Below are 20,473 nucleotides of genomic sequence, written 5' to 3'. Positions count from 1 at the left end.
TATATATATATATATATATATACGCTTGTGTAAATTTATGACATTTGCACGTTGCAAATATATCGTTTTGGGAATAAAGAGCATAATTCGTGAGTCTCCTGCTTGCAAGAATAATAGTTTCAGCCACATTCACGTTATGGCACATATCCACGTTCGTTTGAGAGTAAAGATTCCTTTTGCAAACGAACGCTGGATCGGGAGTAATTCTCGGTACAGTGTCAGAAAATGATCAAATAATCACTCTCAATATTCAACGATAGAAAATAAATCTCGAGATTGATTCGAGGAAATTTCAAATGGATTCGCAGTCTTCCTCCTTCGCTTTCTAAATTCGCTCCTTTGGGAATTATTATTATTATTATATTGAAAAAAAAAAGGGACAAAAATAATAAAATATTGCATCGATTATTACGTCGATATTGAACCTCTATAATCCTTCTATAAAATAATCCTGTGATCGTTCAATTCTTTCGTTTTAGATAATTTTCTGGCTCAATTAAAGAGCCATTTGAAGATGTTATTTGAAGGTTACATTGCATGGAACTACGTAATATTCGAGAAATTATTACATTAAAGAAAAGAATTTAAAATTTGATAATAAAGTAATAAAAGGATCGGGTCGTTGATCCCAAAGGATTGAAAACGAAGGTATCAGCTATCATCAAGCTATTAAGGCCACGTGCAGTCTGCCAACAAAAGCTCGTCGCACCGACACCTGTTTTTGTTTGAAGTGGAGGAACTATTCTCTTAAGAATACCCTATTACTCTCCTTTCTACTCTCCTTCTTTTGCGTTCTTAAAACTTTGATATCAATCAATATATATTCGAATCATCAATCTATATATATTTCAACGATTTATAATTTATAATTATATCAAAAAAAAAAAAAAAGAAAAAAAAAAAAAGGAAAAGGAAATGTAAGATTTAAAGAAAAATCGAACGAGATTTAGTTTTACGAGTCTGCACGTGATCGATGTTTCGATAATATTAATCGTGAACATTTATCACAATATCGGCTCAGAAAGGGATAGTTTGTTCGATTGTTTCGATATGAAAAATTTCCACATTGGATCTAATAAAATTAAATTGGGGGAATAGGTTATTTGTGGATTCGTGAAGAATGGTTTTTTCCATTTTCGTTGGATCGATGATTCAACCCTTCGCTCTCGAGATATTGTAAAAATGAGGAAATGAATGTAGCATGGAATTGGAATTTACACGTGTAAATAAATTTTGTAGATATATTTTAATAATCTTGTAAAAAGTGTTCTTCTTCAAATTTAAAAATCACAATATCTTTAAATTTGCTAGAAAATGTACAAAATTTTTAGATCGTTTTGATTGAATACAAGATTTTAAAAATATATAAAATCGTAGAAAAAAAAAAAAAAAGAATAAAAAAAAAATCAAACAAGAGGGGAATCAAGTGCAAAGGGTTCAAAGATAGAGGTTTACGAATTCTAGAAAAAGGGGGATGGATGATAAAGAATTTACAATTGCACGCACAATATTTTCACAGTCTCATCGTGAATTTCATTTAACATTTTCGTTTAACATCTTCATCGCACTTTGGGGCACTTTGAGATCCTCCTCGTTCTTACAACTTCAAATTCCTTTGTTACAATTTTTCCATCGTTTCCCATTCATTCTCATTGGAATAACATGCAAAACAAAAAAAAAAAAAACAAAAAAGAAAGAAAAAAATTGCAAAAATTTCGCGAATTTCATTCTTCCAATTCCTCTTGTTTTCTCAATCAAATCATTACATAAACACCTGCTCCATCTTTTATGCAACAGATATGCGGATATCACTTTTATTATTACGCGAAAAGCATATTGTTTCCTTCTTCTTTTCCGATGCAATTGTTTACAAATTCATGAAGTTCATGTTGATCGTTGTTACAGACAGCTTGGCCAAACGCACTCTTCCATTTTTATACTCATCGTACGTATAAGATCATTAAGATAAAAATCGATAGATTATTGAGTCTGTTTAATTGATTACAATGGGCTAGTCTAATAAATAAAAAAAAATAAAAATAAAAATAAAAAATAAAAATGTCACGTAATCTTAAAACGATCTTGCCTCGAGGCTGCTCGTTATACACACACACGCACACACACACACACACACACACACATTCTCTCTCTCTCTCTCTTTACAATAGCGAACAACGTAAATACAGTACTAAGAATAATAGTAAGAAAAACGTAAATGTACTCTTTAATTCGAATACGTTATTCGTTCTGTAACTTTATCGATACTCGATGGAATTTGGAAGAGAATTATTTTCTCTTTCAAATTTTTCTATTTCCCCCCTTTCCTTCCTTTCGTCTAATTAACAATCGTAAATTTATTTTATTTTTCTCTATAAATAATTCTGTGTAGCTTCGCAGGATTTCATCACCCCGTCCCGTTAATTAGATTCTGTCTTAATATCGATAAAGTTAAAAGAACGAATCGTGGTGTCGATCAAGCTCTCCTTGCGGAAAGGATAACGTCGACAACGTCATAAGACTATTATTTAGCGATAAGTCACATTGATTCGACAAGGTAAGGCTTACAACGTAAGGGTGCTCCTCTTTGTCGAACTCGGAAGGAACTCCCCGATCAGCTTTTCAAGAAGGTCGATTTACTGGTCCATAATTGTTCCGCGGTAAAAAAAACCCTGTTCCCTGTTCTTCGTATTTCTTCTTATCTCTTAACATAACCGATCGAACACCGCGATAAATATATTTTTTAATTTCTCTCCGCTTGATCAGAGTTCGAAGAATCAAAAAATTTTATCACGATTTTCTCGTAAAAAAAAAAAAAAAAAAAAAAAAGACGTTCTTTCTTCGTCCAACAAGAATTCTATACATAGAGTGCATAGAGTTCCATCTTTCCTCTCCTCGTCTCAACCGGAAATCAACGTTGTTTCCCAACGACGACAGAGAGAGAAGAAAAGAAGAAAAGAACCAGTGCACCATTGTTATCTAGACTTTACCACTTGTCCCGAACGCAACGTTATAATTTTCTTTTTTTATATTAATTTCACTTTGCAATAATTATAATAATATATATAATAATATAATTACAAATAATTATTCATTAATATTTATTTGAATATTTTCACTAGATTTGTATAGAATGTCTCCTCCTTTCTCATCTTTTCGTGTTTTAACCTCGACGTCGCCAGAGTGTGATGGCGGCCATCGTTTACTTTCTCTTTTCATTTTTATTACATTTCTCCTATTCTTTCTTTTTTTTTTTCTTTTTTTTAATTTTTCTTCTTTCTTTATCACAGGAGCCCATTCTCGACCGCTCGTTTCCACACACTTTGACACTTTGTTTCGTCGACGTTACGAATTTCTTTAGGACGATTTTGCTCGAATGGCGGATGATAAAATTAATAATCCTAAAGTAATGCAAAAGAACGAAAAAAAAAAAAAAAAAANAAAAAAAAAAAAAAAAAAAAAAAAGAAAAAAAGAAATTGGAAAAGAAGGATGCCTAAGATCATAGAAGACGAAAGAAAATTGATATTGAATAAATTTTTCTTTTCGTCGATCTTTACCTAGCAATTGAAGAATATCAAGAATTGCAAGTGTATCGATATTATTATCGAATATTATTTCTTTTTTTTTTTTTTTAAACGAATTTTTATCACACGTCACTCATCGTCCCAATATCATAATATTCTTTCATTCACCACAAAAATCTTTATTCACCATTCACAACTCCTCAAACAACACTGATCAACAAGAGACGGTTCTCGAGTTAAAAAATAATATCGATATTATTCTCCTCGGGTGAATAACAAGTCCATCTTTTTCTCCATTCCTCTTTCCTTACTACTTAAAAAACACAAACGTTTTAATGTCTCGTTTGTCATCGAAATCTAGCATTCTTATCGATTCTTTCTCCCTTCGTGCTACGAATCTTTCATACCGTTCCAGGACAGAGCAGCTGGAGAAGAGAAATACGACGCTCGATAATCAGTCCTTTTCGTTTCTCCTATATGTTTTTCTCCTTTAAACCAAGTTCAAGGCCATTCGGTTCAGCCCCCGGTTCATCCTACGCCACTGCGTCTCAAATTTTTCCACCGAATTTCGAGAAGGAGACGCTTAACTTCTTGCTTACTTCTTGCCTCGCGTAAAAAGAAATCTAGGAAAAATAGAATCTTCGTCGAAGAGGCAAGAGAATTACGAGATTACGCCAACTAAATCTTTTTAAAAACGAAATCGAATCTTAATCTTTCTTTCTCCGCGAGTTCTCCCTCTCGAACAGTGGCGCAAGAAAACGTAGGAACTCCAAAAGGGGGGGGAAAAAAAAAGAAAAAAAAAAAAAAAAAGTAACCCTAACAACCCTCCTCGAGCCGATCATGCCACTCGTCGATGAAGGCACGCTCGTCAATCCGTGAAAAGTCTCCGGATAATCGATATCCCAGCTCGATATCCCTCTCCTTTTTCTTCTTCTTTCTTTTTTCTTTTCAACGAAATCTCCAATCTCCTCCTCATCCACTCGATGGCAGCGAGATGATCGAATCGATACGAAATCCCATTGCCATTTCCTCCGTCCGAAACGAGAGAGGGATGCGTATTTTTCCGTCAAAAAAGGGGAGGGAGGAGGAAGGGGAAAAAGAAAGAAAGAAAGAAAGAAAGAAAGAAAGAAAGAAAGAAAGGAAAAAAAACGCGCATTTTTGAAAAAAGCGACGTTCTCGCCTTCGTCTCTTCCTTCATCTCGTCCTCTCGACTGGCCGCCATTTTTCCTGCGCCAATCGAGGGGGAAGGGGAGCTGGTACAGTTCTTTTTTTTTTTTTCTTTTTCTCTCTTTTTTCTTTTCTTTCAAAGGAATAATCTATTTACATCCGTCCCTTGCACGATTCTTCTTCCGTTCCGGGAACAACACGATCACAGCCACTCGGTGAGGCAGCCACCGAACCACATCACCACTATGGGCACGAGGTACGTCGTCAGAGCACGTGACAGGGATATCTTCTGCCTGCTCGCCCCGCTATCCACGCTGGACGTGCCGTTGTTGTTGTTGTTGTTGTTGCTGCTGTTGTTGCTGTTGTCGTTATTGTTATTGCTGTTGTTGTTATTGGAGATGACACTGGGAGTCTTCTGGTCCACTTCCACCCTCGGAGGCACCACTTCCGGATGAACGGCCGGGGGTTTGGGGGTCTCTGAGGGCGAATACTTTGGCTCGTAACCGGAACCCTCCTTGAAACCGTCCTCGTCGTCCGTGATCGGATCTTGGTCCGTGCTGTCCCCGGATCCGCTTCCGGAACCGTTCCACTCCGTGTCCTCTGAAAATTAGAGCATCGCTAATTGAAGTTGGATGGTTTAAGTAAGTCAAGATGGGGAAGAGAGAGGAGAGGAGAGGAGAGGAGAGGATTGTTTCTTCGAGTCTTTCCAAAGTGTTCCTTCCTCTCTGGAATGGTCTGTTTCTGCAACGATCGAAGATCGGGCAAGATCGATGGGATATCTGGGACTCGTTTGAAGTAGGTTTCACGAGGAATGAAGATTATTGCGAAGTTTTTTCGTGCAAGTAGAATTTGACAATCGATAATTTCCAATAAAATTCGTTCTTGATCGCCAATACGAAAACACTCTAGAGATAAGATAAGCGAGTTCCATTACACGCGGTTTGATAAACTCTTTGCCACTTTTTGTATCTGTTTTCTTCGCGATACGATTAATCTCGCGAATTAGTTATTTTCCTTAAGTAAATTTAATTTCAAAATTATGCGAAAAAGTTAATTTATCCATCCGTAAGATGTAAATTTGTGACTCGAAAATTCGATAAATATCGAATCTACGAATAAAATCTATCGATATTTTCTATTTTCGACGTATCTATAATTTTATATTAATTCAAGAAATTCAATTTTGGATTAATTAAATTCCAATCAAATCTTTCTATTCCGATTGCTTTTGAGCGATATCGATTTTAATGGAACGATAAATTGAATATCGGCCAAGCAATAATAATAATAATAATAATAACAACATACCCGTATCTATCCAATCAACGTCCTGCCCGTTGTACGCGGATTTCAGTCTATTCGTGATGGTGGTCAACGCGAAGACCTGGTCCCTGACGATTGTCGGTCTCGTTCCCGCGCTAAGCACTTCTGGATTCAATTTCTGATCCTCGCCATTAGACGAAACCGGGTAAATATATCTAGAACACAAAATTCACGATTATTGTAATAATAACGATAATTTCAATTTACTACATGACAAGTCAAATTTACGATTATATCCTTTTACCGAGGCTGAGGATTGAAAGAAAGAAAAAAGAAGAAAGGGAGAAAGAAGAGGAAGAGAAATAATTATCAGAAAAGGAAAAACTCTCACTTGTCGACGTGCGTGCCGTTCCAGCATTCTTTGGTGTTGCTAGGAGGCACGACGAGGCCGTCGTTGCAAATCTTGTAAGGTAGGTAAACCCAAAATTGCCTCGAATCTCTCACTCTCTGCCGCGTCTCCTTCACCAATTTGTCGAGGATAGCCGCAGCCGAGACTCGATCGTCCGTCAACGTGTCCTGATCGAAATTCAACGATTCCAGTTCCAATTCTCGATTGTCCCGACGTCTGCGCCTTCCCAACACGGGCCGGCCACAGCCGGTGAACACCCTTTGCGAGACGTCGTTACTGTTCTCTTGGAAGTTCATGATCGCCTCCGAGATTTTCAAGTTGAGCGGTCGTACCAGCATCTCGATGTTGAAGGGGCCCAACAGCCGGTCCGCCACTTTGTCCACGGCCTCTGAGATTCGAAAAATCGAAGAAAAATCGATAATTCACAAATTCGATTCGATCGTTGGCTTCCTTCGCGAAATGAGATATTTATTCGTTAAATTTTAAGATCAACTTTCATCTTTCACCGATTTCTTTCTTCTAATTCTAAAATCCTATTAAATTTCAGATTTGGATCCGACATTTGCATCGATCTTTGGTTATTCGCTCTTCTCTCGCGCTATATACGAACAGTATATAGTATATATGCGTTATTCGTGGTCGATGGATTATATTCTCTCCCCTCCTATAATTACCAGGATGGAACAATGCACGTGGAAATTACTCACCGACGAAGTGATTCCATTCAGTGTCCAGAGCCGCGTGCTGGGCAAGGCAACCCTTCATCACGTTGGCACACATGTCGCCGCACGCCAACACGTTGCCGGCGATCCCGCTGCACGAAGGACAGACGGTCATCCTCGTGAGCGCAGCTGCGCACTCCGCCGATGGCTTCAACTGCGAATCGATCGATCGAAATTTTTTCCAAATGGATTTCGAAATCGACACCATTTATTTATTTATTCGCGCGCGAATAAAGCGAAATCAGGGGATATTTACCGATTGCATGTTCTTCAAGACGTCGGCAGCTACGGTCAACGCCTGGCTGAAAGCCCTCGTGGCAACGAACGATCTCTTGATCTGCACCCCGAGTTTTTGCGGCGCGTCGCCGAACGGTCTGATTTCTTTCATGTGCTCCCCCACGCATTCCATGTACTTATTGTCGAAATTGTATTGACTGTTCAACACGGTGAACATTTTTTGATAAAGGGTGTTGAAGAAATTGTCCATGGTGTCGTCGAGATCGACCTGAATCATAGTTGAAAACAAAAAACGCTTTTATTTTCTTATAAAAAAATGTAGACTTTATGAAGATAGGCAACGATACACGGTTTTGGAAATAAACTGGAGGAAGGGAATTTCGATCGTTCATCTTCTTAATTTCTATATTCCCGATACTCAATCGATGAAAGATGAAGAAAAGAATATACAAGTTATCGAGCTCGACCTGAAAGTTAAGAATTATAGTCGAGACCAAAACTTTGCTTTTATTTTCTGCCTTATAAAAATAACCAAAACAATACTACATAGTTTTGGAAATAAACTGGGAGGGGAATTTCAATCGTTTAAAGATGAAGAAAAAAAAAAATATAGAAGATATCGAGCTTGATCTGAAAATTAGGAATCATAGTCGAGACCAAAACTTTGCTTTTATTTTCTGCCTTATAAAAATTGCCAAAACAACGATACATAGTTTTGGAAATAAACTGGGAGGGCAATTTCAATTGTTCAAAGATGAAGAAAAAAAAAATATAGAAGATATCGAGCTTGATCTGAAAGGAATCCTAGTCGAGACAAAAACTTTGCTTTTATTTTCTGCCTTATAAAAATAGCCAAAACAATGCTACATAGTTTTGGAAATAAACTGGGAGGGCAATTTCAATCGTTTAAAGATGAAGAAAAAAAAGAAATATAGAAGATATCGAGCTTGATCTGAAAATTAGGAATCATAGTCGAGACCAAAACTTTGCTTTTATTTTCTGCCTTATAAAAATAACCAAAACAATGCTACATAGTTTTGGAAATAAATTGGATGGGGAATTTCGATCGTTCAAAGATGAAGAAAAAAGAAAATATAAAATAATATCGAGGAAAGGAGAATAAAATTTTTCGAAATTTCTCGATTAATTTTTTTTTTTTTTTTCTATTCAATTTCCAAGCAGTGAAGAGTTTATGGAAAGGGACTTTTCGACTCCTTAAGCCTGTCGTCGTTTCAATTTCGAAAACGTCGATCAAAAAGATAGAGCGTGGAAAGAAGCCTCGATAAATTGAGTCCCTCGACGCGATATATCACGATCGCGTATAAATTCGTTATCCTGCACCGACGCGTGCGATTGCGACAATAATATATTCATGCGGGGCCATTTTCGAGCGCGCAACGAGGATCCGAACCGGGTCCAAGTGGCGCTCGTTGAATAATTTCCAACCGATTTGAATGACAATCGCCACCCTCGGTATCGCCTCCCTCTTTTTTTCGCGGCATTCCTTCCTTCCTTCCTTCCTTCCTTCTTCCCCAATCCAATCCTTCTTTCTCGCTTTCGAGTGATCGATGCGACGCGACGACGACTCGAAATCGTCGTCGCGTGCCACATACGTTGAACGATTCAGAGATTAATCCTTGAGAAAAATTCCAATTTAAAACCGTGGAGGGAATGGTGGTGACTCGTTAATTGTCGTTAAATTTGTGAGCTTTCGATCGAGGGAAGCGTGGTACCGAAGAATCAGAGAGAGAAAGAGAGAGAGGGGGAGGGAGAAAGAAGAAAAGATCGAAGGGGAATGAAGCAGAGAGAAATTCCAACGGTGAGGGATGGAGATGTCTCCAAGATGGATGGTAATGGTGTCTCGTTAACCGTCGAGGGAATCCGTTATCGAGGAAAACGTGGCATTGAAGAAGAAGAAAAAGAAGAAGAAGAAGAAAAATAGAGAAAGCTTCTTTTTTATTCGTAAAATACATTTAAGACGAAATATCACGAAATTACAAGTATAATTTAATTTTCTCCCTCTATTGGGCTTCGATACGAGAATTGATAAAAATCACCTCCCCCTTAATAACTTCTCCGTATCCGAAAACGGAATACGATTCCATTCTCCTTAGAAACATCCCCTTTGAACATTAATCCCAATACAAAAGGACAAACCCCGGACAGATAAAGCGAAAACCGTCCTGTAATTGCTGAGCCCCCTCCCACCTTGACCTCCGTTCAAGACTACGAATGTGCAAGAGAAGAAAGAAGAGAGAGAGAGAGAGAGAGAGAGAGAGAGAGAGAGAGAGAGTCGGGAAATTTTCCTGCCTTTTATCGGTAAACGGTCGCGAACCCGTCACAAGCATTGATTAAACTCGGGCTCGGGCACGAGAACCGCTTTCCACCACCCTGTCACGAAGTCTCGTTGCTCGCGGTTAAACGTCCGGTGGACGAGGGTCGAGCTTTCCAACCCAAACTTTCGCCCCTCGACGACGAGCCTCCTTCTCTCTCTCTCTTTCTCTCTCTTCCTTCTAGACGAGCGTGGACGAGGTTGTCCACGGATGGGACGAAAGCGGAGGAAAGCCACGACGAACAAATTCTTCCGCGATTTGAAAATCGAGACCGCGACCCCTTCCTCTGTCGATTTTATCCTGGGATTTGATTTGTCCTATCGCGAACGAAATTGAATAGTCGTCTTCCGCGATTGCGAATTAACAGGGGGGGGGGGGGAAGGAGAGGGAAGGGGGAGGAAACCGAGAATTTTCTCTCAGGGGTTGGATTTAAAGATATAGATATTCGAGAAGAAGATTTTATTTTTTAATTTCTCCATTTGTCTTTTGCGATACTCTCGATAGAGGTATGAAAATGTAATGATTAAAAATGTAAGTACTCGTTCGAGAAAACGGAAGACGTGGAATGTTTTATTTTTTAATCTTTCCATTTGTCTTTCGAGATATCCTCGATAGAGGTATGAAAATAGGGGGATTTTGTCTGTGAGTTGATTAAAAATGTAAGTATTTATTCGAGAAAGTGGAAGAAGTGGAATGTTTTATTTTTCCATTAAAATTTTCTTTTTCTTCTACGCGTGACTTACCGTTCCCTTCGCGTAATAATTCTCCAATTCCTTGAATAAGTCCGTGAACACGTACGCGTTCTGCTCGTAGAGGGTACCGTAAGTCTTCTTAAACATCTCGTGAAAGACCCTCTTGCTATTTGCGAAGAGATCCTTGAAGAAGCCTGTGAAAAGAAAGGAGGAGAATATTTCAAACAAATATTTCCTTTCCTCAACGATAACAAATCGATCTAAAAAAAAAAAAAACCGTTTCAAATCCGAGGAATAATTTGAAAACACAGGGGAGGAAATACGGGAAGAAGAAAGGATTGGATCGAGGAGAGGCGCATCCAATACAATAGGCGTATAAATAATTTATACGAGTTGTTAATCGATCCGGGAGGGGAGGAAGGGAGGAGGGAGGGGGGGGGACAAAAAGGACTAGCGGGAAAACGTAATTTCCTTAATTGCACTTCTGCTTCTCCTCGGCTCCTGTGACTGGGAATAATTCGTAATTGCGGAGGGAACGAATCGATCCACCTGTTCGAGACAGATAGGGGAGGAGGGCGGCCCGTTACTCGAGATTTGCAAATCAATCACAGCCTCGGTTTATAACTTGGCAGATTGATCGCGCGTTAACAATGTTTGCCTCTTGTCGAATTATAGCGCCCCGTACGCTCCATCTAATTTGCAAGCGTTAATTAACCAAACCCCCTCCACGCTCTAGAATAACGAAGTTTTATTCCCTCGCTCGTTTATCTTGAACTCTATCTTGGAAAAGAAGAATAAGATATTGCGTGGAGATACCAATCAAACTTTTGATTTGAAAAAATCCTTATTTATAAAACTAACTAACTCGAAAGAAAGTGATAATAATATCTACTTGTCTATATTTCTTAACACAGAATAATAATATATACGAATTCCTCGTGAAACAATTATTATTTATCAAAATAAAAAATACACATATATAAAACTTGTTGAATAAGTCATCAAATCAAAACGGTTATCGGTTGGAAGAAATCGGACGGAAAATAATTGCAGGAAGAAAGATTTGCGGGGAGAAAAATCGTGGAGTTGGAGGGCAACAATGGCGTCGACCGTCCGGCCCGACAAAGAGATGCCTGTGCCACCCTCTAACGCGCGTAACCTCGCCAACCCCCTGACACAGGCCTGAACCCGTTCTTATCGTCACTTCAGTCGCGAAGAATGTGATTAAAATTCCTTTTAACGACGCCGGGCACCGGAGAGGGAGAGAGAGAGAGAGGGAGAGAGAGAGAGAGAGAGAGAGAGAGAGAGAGAGAGAGAGAGAGAGAGAGAGAGAGAAAGGTAGAACACAGGTGAGCCTCTGTGTAACGAATCGTCGACGGCGACGTCGGCGACGACGCCTCCGCAAAAAGCTTCGGGCTCCGCGTCGCGTGAAAAGGGAAGGAAGCACTTGGCGCCGCGACGACCGGCTACGAACTTCGCCAGCCTTTTAATTCGCGATACGCTCCCAGCTTCGCGACTAATTCCCTCGGTTTCCCCTTCGAACCGACCTCGACTCGTGTTTAGAGGAATTTTTTATTTTTTTTTCGATCGAGACGATCGAAGAATCGTCGATGAGACGAGTAAAGTATTTCGCGAAACGAGTGGATTTCATGTATGTTTTTCGACAATATTATATATAATTTTGCAATTTTTTTCGAACGATCGAATTATTCGATTGCGGATGATTTATGGAAAGTTGAAATACTCATCAAAATCTAAGATAGAAGAGTAGTAAAATATTGTGTTCGTATATAAATTTTACTTTACACAAATAAAATTCCCTGTCTAAGTATCTACTTATTTTCGTCACGTTATTTCGATCACGATCATTTATAGACAGAGAAAAATATCACGAATTCGTCTAATAATAGAAATCCACTCTTTCCAACAATTATTTCAAGCTTCTTCTTCCAAAGAAAGAAGTAAGAAATTATTAAGAGAGGGGAGGAGGGAAAAAGAAAATCAGACGTAGAACAAAATTTCCAAGGCATTATATCTCTTCCCTTGCACTTTCTCGCCCCTTGGTCTCTCCGAAATCGCTATCTTCCTCCCCCGCGTATCAATGTTCCTGCACGCTCTTTCTCCCCCTCTCCCCCTTTCATCCCTCGACGCACTTCTATCGTGGCGAGTGGCAGGCAAAGTGGATACGTAGCTAGTGGTGGTGGCTCAAAGGGAAGCACGACGACCGACAGAGAAGCCGTGATGGTCGTATGGAAGGAAAGGGCATGGGAAAGATTGAACCTCGAGGAGGATGGTTTGGGAGGGAGGAGGAGGTTATGGTGGCGCGAACTCGCGTAATTTCGTTAATGAGAACCGTTACTCGCGCCTCTGAGATTTTCCGCCGCATCTAGACTAATTTCCACCACGATCGATCGATCCTCTCCATCTCACCATCGCGGGGATCGCCGTTTCCTTTCACTCGAATTTCCTTCGCAGAAGAGGTCTCGTGTCGTCTCGTGTGCAAATTTTATGGTCGTCGTCAGGTATCCATCCGAATATTTCTATAAGTGTATGCTATATAGATAACTCTATACGGATATACGTATATTGCTAAACAATAAATTTTCACGGAGAATCGAGGAAATTTATGACACCGGTCGTAAAATACCGGAGCAGAAAAGTTTCGAGAGATAACGAGTTGGAAGGATCTCGCTCGTGACATCGAGCTGTGATTTACATTTCATATATTTGGAAAACGGGGAAATAAAAATTACCGGAACTGGTAATAATATTTTACGAGGATGGAGGGGAATCTTTCCTTTCTCCATCGTGATCTCGAATCAGTTCCAGAAAATTCTTAATTTCCAACCAAAAATTTGTAATTGGAATATTTGATATATATATATTTCTTCGTATTTTTTCAGCTTCGAGGTTTTACTATTTCCTTACTTTAGGATCTTTGTGATTTCTCTCGTAACGGAGAGAGTTTACGGAAAAGAAAAGTGGAGTATTTTTTTTTTTTTTTTTTTGTTTCTTTGATCTCGAAAGGAAATTTGCAAAAGGAGCGGTTTGATCACAGAATAGCGTGAAAATGAAAGATTTCAAATGAATGAATGCTCCTTTTGCAAATTTCCTTTCGAGATCAAAAAAAAAAAAAAAAAAAAAAAAAAAATACTCCACTTTTCTTTTCCGTAAACTCTCTCCGTTACGAGAGAAATCACAAAGATCCTAAAGTAAGGAAATAGTAAAACCTCGAAGCTGAAAAAATTCTCGCAAAGATTTTTCGCAAAGAAAAACATCGTCTGGCTCCTGCGAATAATATATATACCGACTGATCAAACGAAGTGGCACCGCCTCTCCGAGAGGCAACCTTCCACGCAGTTTCGTCACTGTGTGTGAACGTTCTCGAGTGGACTTCACCCCTTCTCCTACGCGGATAAACACGGAAAGAAATGAGATATATATATATAAAGAGAGAAAGAGAGAGAGAGAGAGAGAGAGAGAGAGAGAGAGAGAGAGAGAGACGATTAAAACGTTGAAGGAAGGTACTCACTGTGGAACCTGGACCCTCTCGTGGACAGGACTTGGTGCAACCGTTGAAGAGTTTCTTTGGTGGCTTTCTCATGTTTGTCACGTGCCCTCGCCTGCAATCTCACCTCCATGTCCGCGGAACAGCACACCTCGCCGCCGCTTCTCACGCTCCCGCATACTTTCAGCTCCTTTGCTGGAAAAACGAACGGAAAACGAGATTAAAAACCACCCTTTGGCTGCTCCTTCTTCCTCTTCTTCCTCTCCATCGTCGTGGTTACGACGAGTCGAGACCAATTTCGTTCGTTCAAGGATGGCCAAAGAACAAATTGATTCTTCATAATTGAATTTCTTTTTTTATTTTTGGGATTTACTCGATTTTTGTAGAGAGGGACGTTATCTTAATTATTTTTATTCAAGTTTCTCCGAAGATTAATTTTGAAGAGATTGATTTCGAAGGATCGTAGAATATATTTGTTCGAATATTAGGTGAATTAATTCTTTTATAAGTTTTTTTTTTTTTATTTGGTTTAGAATGTTTAGAACGTTAGCTTTTTTTTTTTTATTTTGGAAGAATTTGAAATGGATTCGGATAGGAAGTTATAGTCTTTCGGAGATCGATTTTGAAATTATAAATTTTCCTGTAGAAAGTATCGTGAACTGGTATAATTAATAATTCGGATTAACGTCTGTCTGCTTTGGAAATGATTGGAATACGTGCGCGAATGCTCGATTCGAGACAATCATTTATAATTTTCGACGCATAAATTTAATTAATAAGTCTGATTATCCTCTTTCCGCCATGGAGTCACTGTCGATTATGCTAATTACGTACGTATAATGGAAATATTTAAACATTGATCAAAGCGATAAAATTATATAATTTCTACGTAATATAAATATTACTTATTATTACGAACTAATACGGAAATAAAATCGATACAAGATCTCCTTGTCGACGAAATACTATCGAGAAACTATCGTCGAGGACCACAAGCTATATAAAATATACAGAAACAAACGAAAAAATTCACGTTTTTGAGAATTTCCACTAATCCATTTACACTTTTCTCTTTCGATATAAATACATCTCTATTTCATTATCAAAAGCATAATTTACCAAAGTATCCGTCAACATCCCTCCATCATCATTCTTCTCATTTTAACGAGTTATTCAAACCCACTAACATTCACTTCCACAATTTGAAAATCAATCTCCATATTTTACAACAATAAACCGTGCCTGTAAACGAACGTGTCCCATAAATATAAACTTTCACAAAGAAAAATTGGAAAGAAATTTGAAGATTATTTTCGGGGAAATGGAAATAATAGAATCATAAAACTGTAAGAAATGCATATATACGAAGGGAGGAGATACACCCGGATATACCTGGAAAATCCGGTGCCGGGAAATAAATCAAACCGTAATCGGCTCATACCCCCTTTCCCCCCCTGCGACAATAAGGCCACGTCAACCCATCGAAGATCGTTCTGGAACAAACGGATCCCTGCCGTTTCCCTTATCGGTGAGGAACTATATCTGCCTAATATTTCCAGCCCCCCTCCGTCCAAGTAAGCTAATTTCCACGTCCTCTCCCTTCCCCTTCATTTTCGCCTCTCCTCCTTTCCCCTCCTCTCCGTCTCCGCCAAAAGTTTGATACGCGGCCGAGGTAAAAGTAATCCTGAGATTCATTTCCGGCCGTGATCGTGCAACGCGCTTCCGCCTCCCAAACCCCGTTTTCGGGGTAGCGACATTAACGGAGGAAAATAATCGATTAAGCGCAGCGAACAATATTAAACGCTAAAACGTTTCCATCCAACGAATACACGCAATGCACAGCGTGTACATAGAAAGGTTTCGTCTCTGTCCAGTTCTATTGGGTTAATCGAGCGTCGAGGCTCGATTCGAGAGCATTCGGGGGGGGTTAGATTAACCCGTTGAAAAAGTTAAAAATTTCGAGTAGTTATTAAAATGTTTGAATAAGTTATTAAAAATCCGCTTTTCATATTACAGTTATTTGAGATTATTATTATTACGTTTTGAATAAATTGATAAATTAAAAATGGAAGTATTCAACTTTATTCAATTATTAGATTAAATTTTTAGCCGATCACTAGGTAGATATATATATAGTAGATTCCCCTCGAACAACTTGTGCAACTCGACAACTTGTTTTCTCGTTTTCGAAAGCAAATTTTTTCGATAAGCCAAGCGATTAGATTAGATTAAAAAAAAAAGAAAGAGAAATAATAAGCGGAAAATAGCACGATATTGAATTAACACTGGCGAAATTAATCGGAAACGTTAAATATCGATTCTCCTTTTCTTTTCCTCCCCTTCTTTTTCCATTTTCCCTCATCTCCCTCGGCTGAAACGTCCGATTTATCTTCAATCAACTCAACTTAACTCAACTCAACTCAAGAGATCATCGTACAACCGTTCTTACGATTCTTCGAACATTCGTTCGACGATCAAATTCTATCCAAAACTATCCAAAACTATTTGGCTAAATATATACTTGCTCGTAATCCCCATTTTCTTGGCAACGATCGGCCATTACGCGGAGGGGCAATAATAAGCGTCATAAAAACGTATTTGGATCGAAATTTATATCCTCCTCGTATAAAAATGTCTGGGAACAACGGAAATAAATAATAAAAAAAAAAAAGAGAAAAGGAATATAAAATAGACGGGGGAGAAGCAGAGACGACGTATCTCGAAAGCTCGAAGAGGCATTTGACGAACTACCATTAAAAGCCTCTCCTCGGCCCAGACACCGAGACGACCCTCGTCCTGCTGCTTTTGCACCGCGCAAAGGCTCGCGGTGTACACACACACACATAAAGAGTACACACATACACACATACATAAAGAGGGGAAAGCGGAGAGGAAGCGGCAACCCGTTTGTTAAGGGTCGCCAAGACGCGGGGATTTTCGTCGCTTCCGTGTCGCGAGTTTCCGCGATACCGGCTGCTTTTTCCTCCTGGAAATGGAGGAGGGGAGGATGAAGGAGGAATTATGAAACAACACGAGTCGATGGAGGGAGCGGAGGGAGTGGACGACGCAGGGTGGATTCCGCCGACTGATAGAAGGAGGGGGAGTTGGATGGAGAGGGCTCTCCCCGTTGCTTGCGGGGAGATTCGGGTTAAGCCGGAGGAAAATTAATTCTCGTTTAAAGTTTTGGAAATGGAGACGGTGTACGTTGGCGAGGAAAGGAGATGTTGATGTTTTTTCTTTCTTTTTTTTTTTTTTTTGAGTGAGGGAGGGATTGAATTATTGCACGCGTTATAATTTGCGCGAAGTAATTCGTCGTTTCTCCCCTCATTGGAGAATTACTTATGATAATGAAAAAAATTCGAAATATTTTGTACGATTCCCTTCCCTTGAAAAATTTTCAAGCTTCTTTGGATTTAATTAATAGAGGATAGATATTTTTATTTATTTATCTGTTTTTCTGAAAAATATACGGGGACACTTATCGAGGATCCATTTTATGGGGGAACGCAAAAGTTGATTAAAGTGTTGAGATTTTGTTCATTATTGTCACGACAGATGAAAATGAGACGAGTGTGTAATGAGAACAGAGCGATTCTCCATCCGTTGAGATAATATTCGATTTTTAAGAAGAGATAAAATTTAAATTAGAGCACATTGGAGCAAATTTAACTTGCACAACAATTTGCCACTCTTGTTCAAATCGTTCGCGTTAATCGGATTGAAATTGATCCCATTGATATATATTTTAAACATCGAATAACATTGAGAATCGCTCTTTACTTATAACATGATCATTAACGAATTTAACCCTTTGCTCTCAGTAATTCTCGGCCACCAGGATTGTTGCGGCAACTTGAACGGCGACAATATTTATTTAATATTTGATTTTTTAAAAATATTTTTAAAATATCTAAATAAGTTCCTAAACTCTATAATCTTATGAGATGTAATCTTATCTTATGAGTAATTATCTTATGGCAATCTTATGAAGCCACCGAACGCGCGGATCTGAGTCTGGAGTTGCCTTAGAGTTAATCTTTCAACACTCTTCTTCCCCGACGAGCTCGACAATATTCCTCCACATATATTAAAATATAAAAATTCGATTCAGAAAAAAGCAGGACCAATCAAAACGACGATTACATCAAACTCGATCCACGCTCATCTCTAAACATAGATCAACCCTCCTCCCGATCGAATCGATCATTCCGCGTACACGTGCGCGTCTCCATGTCGTCCAACGTCCAACCTTAACACGGCCGATTGATTCGAGGTTAATCGAGCCGTGGGAAACCGCAACTTTCATCCTCTCCCTTTTTATAAACGAAAGGTCAGCTTTCATCCCGGTCACCTTATTCCCTTTCGAACGTCGGTTAATTGCGAAAACAGGGCAGGGACGCGTTTTCGACACGAGGATGACACGGGGGAAGGCGGTGGCACGGATCGGCAATGGCGGATAATCGAAAAATGAGCGGACCGCGCTCGATGAGGGGGGCGAGGAGGGGCTGAGAGAGAGAGAGAGAGAGAGAGAGAGAGAGAGAGAGAGGGGAGGGAGTAATGGGATTAAAGGGACACGAGCATCGGTCACGCTCGAATTTCATTTCCATCGCGACCGGATGCGACGAGATAATTCCGTTTGTAATGAATCGGTCGAAACGATATTCGTCCCGAATTAATCGGGAAATTCTCGTTCCCGTGGCACGAGCCGCCCGATTTTACCGACTGGAATTTCCGATTTTTTACGCCCGTAAAAATCGTGCACCGAGATGTATATATATATATATATATATTTATTAAGCTTGTCGCCACTTGTCGTTGAACACGTGGCATCACCGACAAAAGTGACGATGGATTATTGTCTATTGAAAAGAAGTGGCCACGTTGGCGAAGGGATAAAGGGATAATGGCAAGCAATAAAATTGTAACAAAGCGATGACTCGGCAAAGTGCGGGATAATATAATACGACTTTGCCTTTCACTTACCTGAACAACCTTCATAACTTGTTTTCTTCCTTGAAAACCAATCGGATATTACAGCGTAATTAGAGATACCATTTAACTTTTGTGCGAAAAGAAATTATTTCTATGGTTAATATATCATGATTAATATATATTTTCAGAGAATTTCTGCGTCTACAGACTATTAAGCTTGAAAATGGATGGAACGTACGAGTGAAAGGGGAGGGTATTCGATTTTACTTTATGTGCGGGAAATTACGGTTAGAAAAGGGTTGCTATTCGATTAGAAGTCATCCTTACTCAAGGTAAGATGTGTACGCAGATGTACCAATTTTCCGGGAAACGAGAATCGATGCCTGTGGAGATACACGTCTTTGATCTTCGGGAATAAGACGAGCTCGTGACAATGGGGGATGCGTTTCAGACGGTTGATTTTACGAAATTCTCGAATAATGGGGAATCTCTTTTCTCTTTTAAATAAAAATTGAGAAAAGAAAAAAACGAATCCAAAATAAAATTGTATATATGGAAAAATAAATAATAAATAGAAAATGTATCCAATTACCGATTCTTCCACGTCTTCTCGATCTAGTAAAATAAGAATTAATAAATAATTAATTAAAATAATAATTATATAAAGGAGGACGAAACAATTCCTCGACAGATCCTTCAACGAAAACCGACACGAAAAGCCGAGAGAGAAATGGAGAAAGAGGAAGCTGTTCGAACGGAACAAACTCTAAAAAAAAAAAGAAAAAAAGAAAAAAAGAAAAAAAGAAAATGCAATAGGAGCGTCTCTTTCCTTTTTCATTTTTTTATTTTCTCTTTTTTTATTCCACTCCTCCACGCTCGAACGAGCTTTCACCCTTTAACGAAACTCGAGGCGACTCTTTCGTAACCGATTCATTATTATTCAGGGCGAATCGATGATAGCAAGTTGGCGCGATGGAGCCGGCTCATTCACGCGCATTCGAAGTAATTACTTTCGTTCCGTTTGACGGCGGGGATGGAAAGGGGATGGTGGATGCTCGGATGAACAAGCCCGCTTCTGCTAAATGCATCACTCGATTCCTCACGCCCGACGAAACTTTTCCTTCTCCCGCATTATTTTTTTTTTTTTTTTTTTTTATTTCGTGCAAACGGATTCCCTTGCCGATCTTTATCAAATTTTTCCAAATACTTTGAAAACGAGATTACACGAGAGAAAGAAGGTTAATATTATATTATACCCTTAAATTAAAAGTGACGGATATATATCCGAGTATATTATCCATGATATTACTGAAACTTCGTCGTGTGTTATCTTACAAGGAAATTCGCTTAACTTGAAAATTCTAATTTTAATGAAAACGAACGATATGAATTTTATACACGAAGGAAATTTTATTTAAAGAGATTCGAAGGAATTCTCTCGAAGTTTCTTCTTTTCCTCCTCCCCCTGGAAATTTGTACATTTTTCTTCATCTCAAAGTTAAAAATATATTTGTGAAAATATATATAATAGAATAATCGAAGAATCGTTTATTCTCCTTCGCCATTTCAAACGAGCAAAATTTGCTCGATTATCGCGAAAACACCAGAACGCATAGAACGACGTCTTCTGACTGTCATTTAAAAGGGTGTTACACGTGGAAATTGGGAAATTTCCATTGTAAGTGGAT

The 20,473-nt window shown here is 39.0% G+C and overlaps 1 protein-coding gene across 1 annotated transcript in view; it reads right to left on the bottom strand.

Annotated features, from left to right (window-relative positions):
- Positions 1-3,536: 3,536 nt before the first annotated feature.
- The window catches only part of LOC122713299 (glypican-4), a 103,861-nt gene continuing 86,924 nt past the window's right edge, over positions 3,537-20,473 (bottom strand). Inside the window, exons 2-8 of the mRNA XM_043933635.1 lie at positions 13,878-14,048; positions 10,397-10,539; positions 7,340-7,588; positions 7,069-7,237; positions 6,344-6,749; positions 5,998-6,167; positions 3,537-5,289 (exon numbers count right to left, since the gene is read on the bottom strand). Coding sequence (XP_043789570.1) covers positions 4,892-5,289; positions 5,998-6,167; positions 6,344-6,749; positions 7,069-7,237; positions 7,340-7,588; positions 10,397-10,539; positions 13,878-14,048 — 1,706 coding nt within the window. The 3' untranslated portion in view covers positions 3,537-4,891. The remainder of the gene's footprint in view (positions 5,290-5,997; positions 6,168-6,343; positions 6,750-7,068; positions 7,238-7,339; positions 7,589-10,396; positions 10,540-13,877; positions 14,049-20,473) is intronic.

The sequence above is a fragment of the Apis laboriosa genome, unplaced genomic scaffold (genome assembly GCF_014066325.1).
Source record: "Apis laboriosa isolate Shangri-la unplaced genomic scaffold, ASM1406632v1 scaffold23_cov150, whole genome shotgun sequence".
Classification (NCBI taxonomy): Eukaryota; Metazoa; Arthropoda; class Insecta; order Hymenoptera; family Apidae; genus Apis; species Apis laboriosa.
Note: the sequence above shows the minus strand (reverse complement) of the source record. Positions and strands in the feature narration are given on the sequence as shown.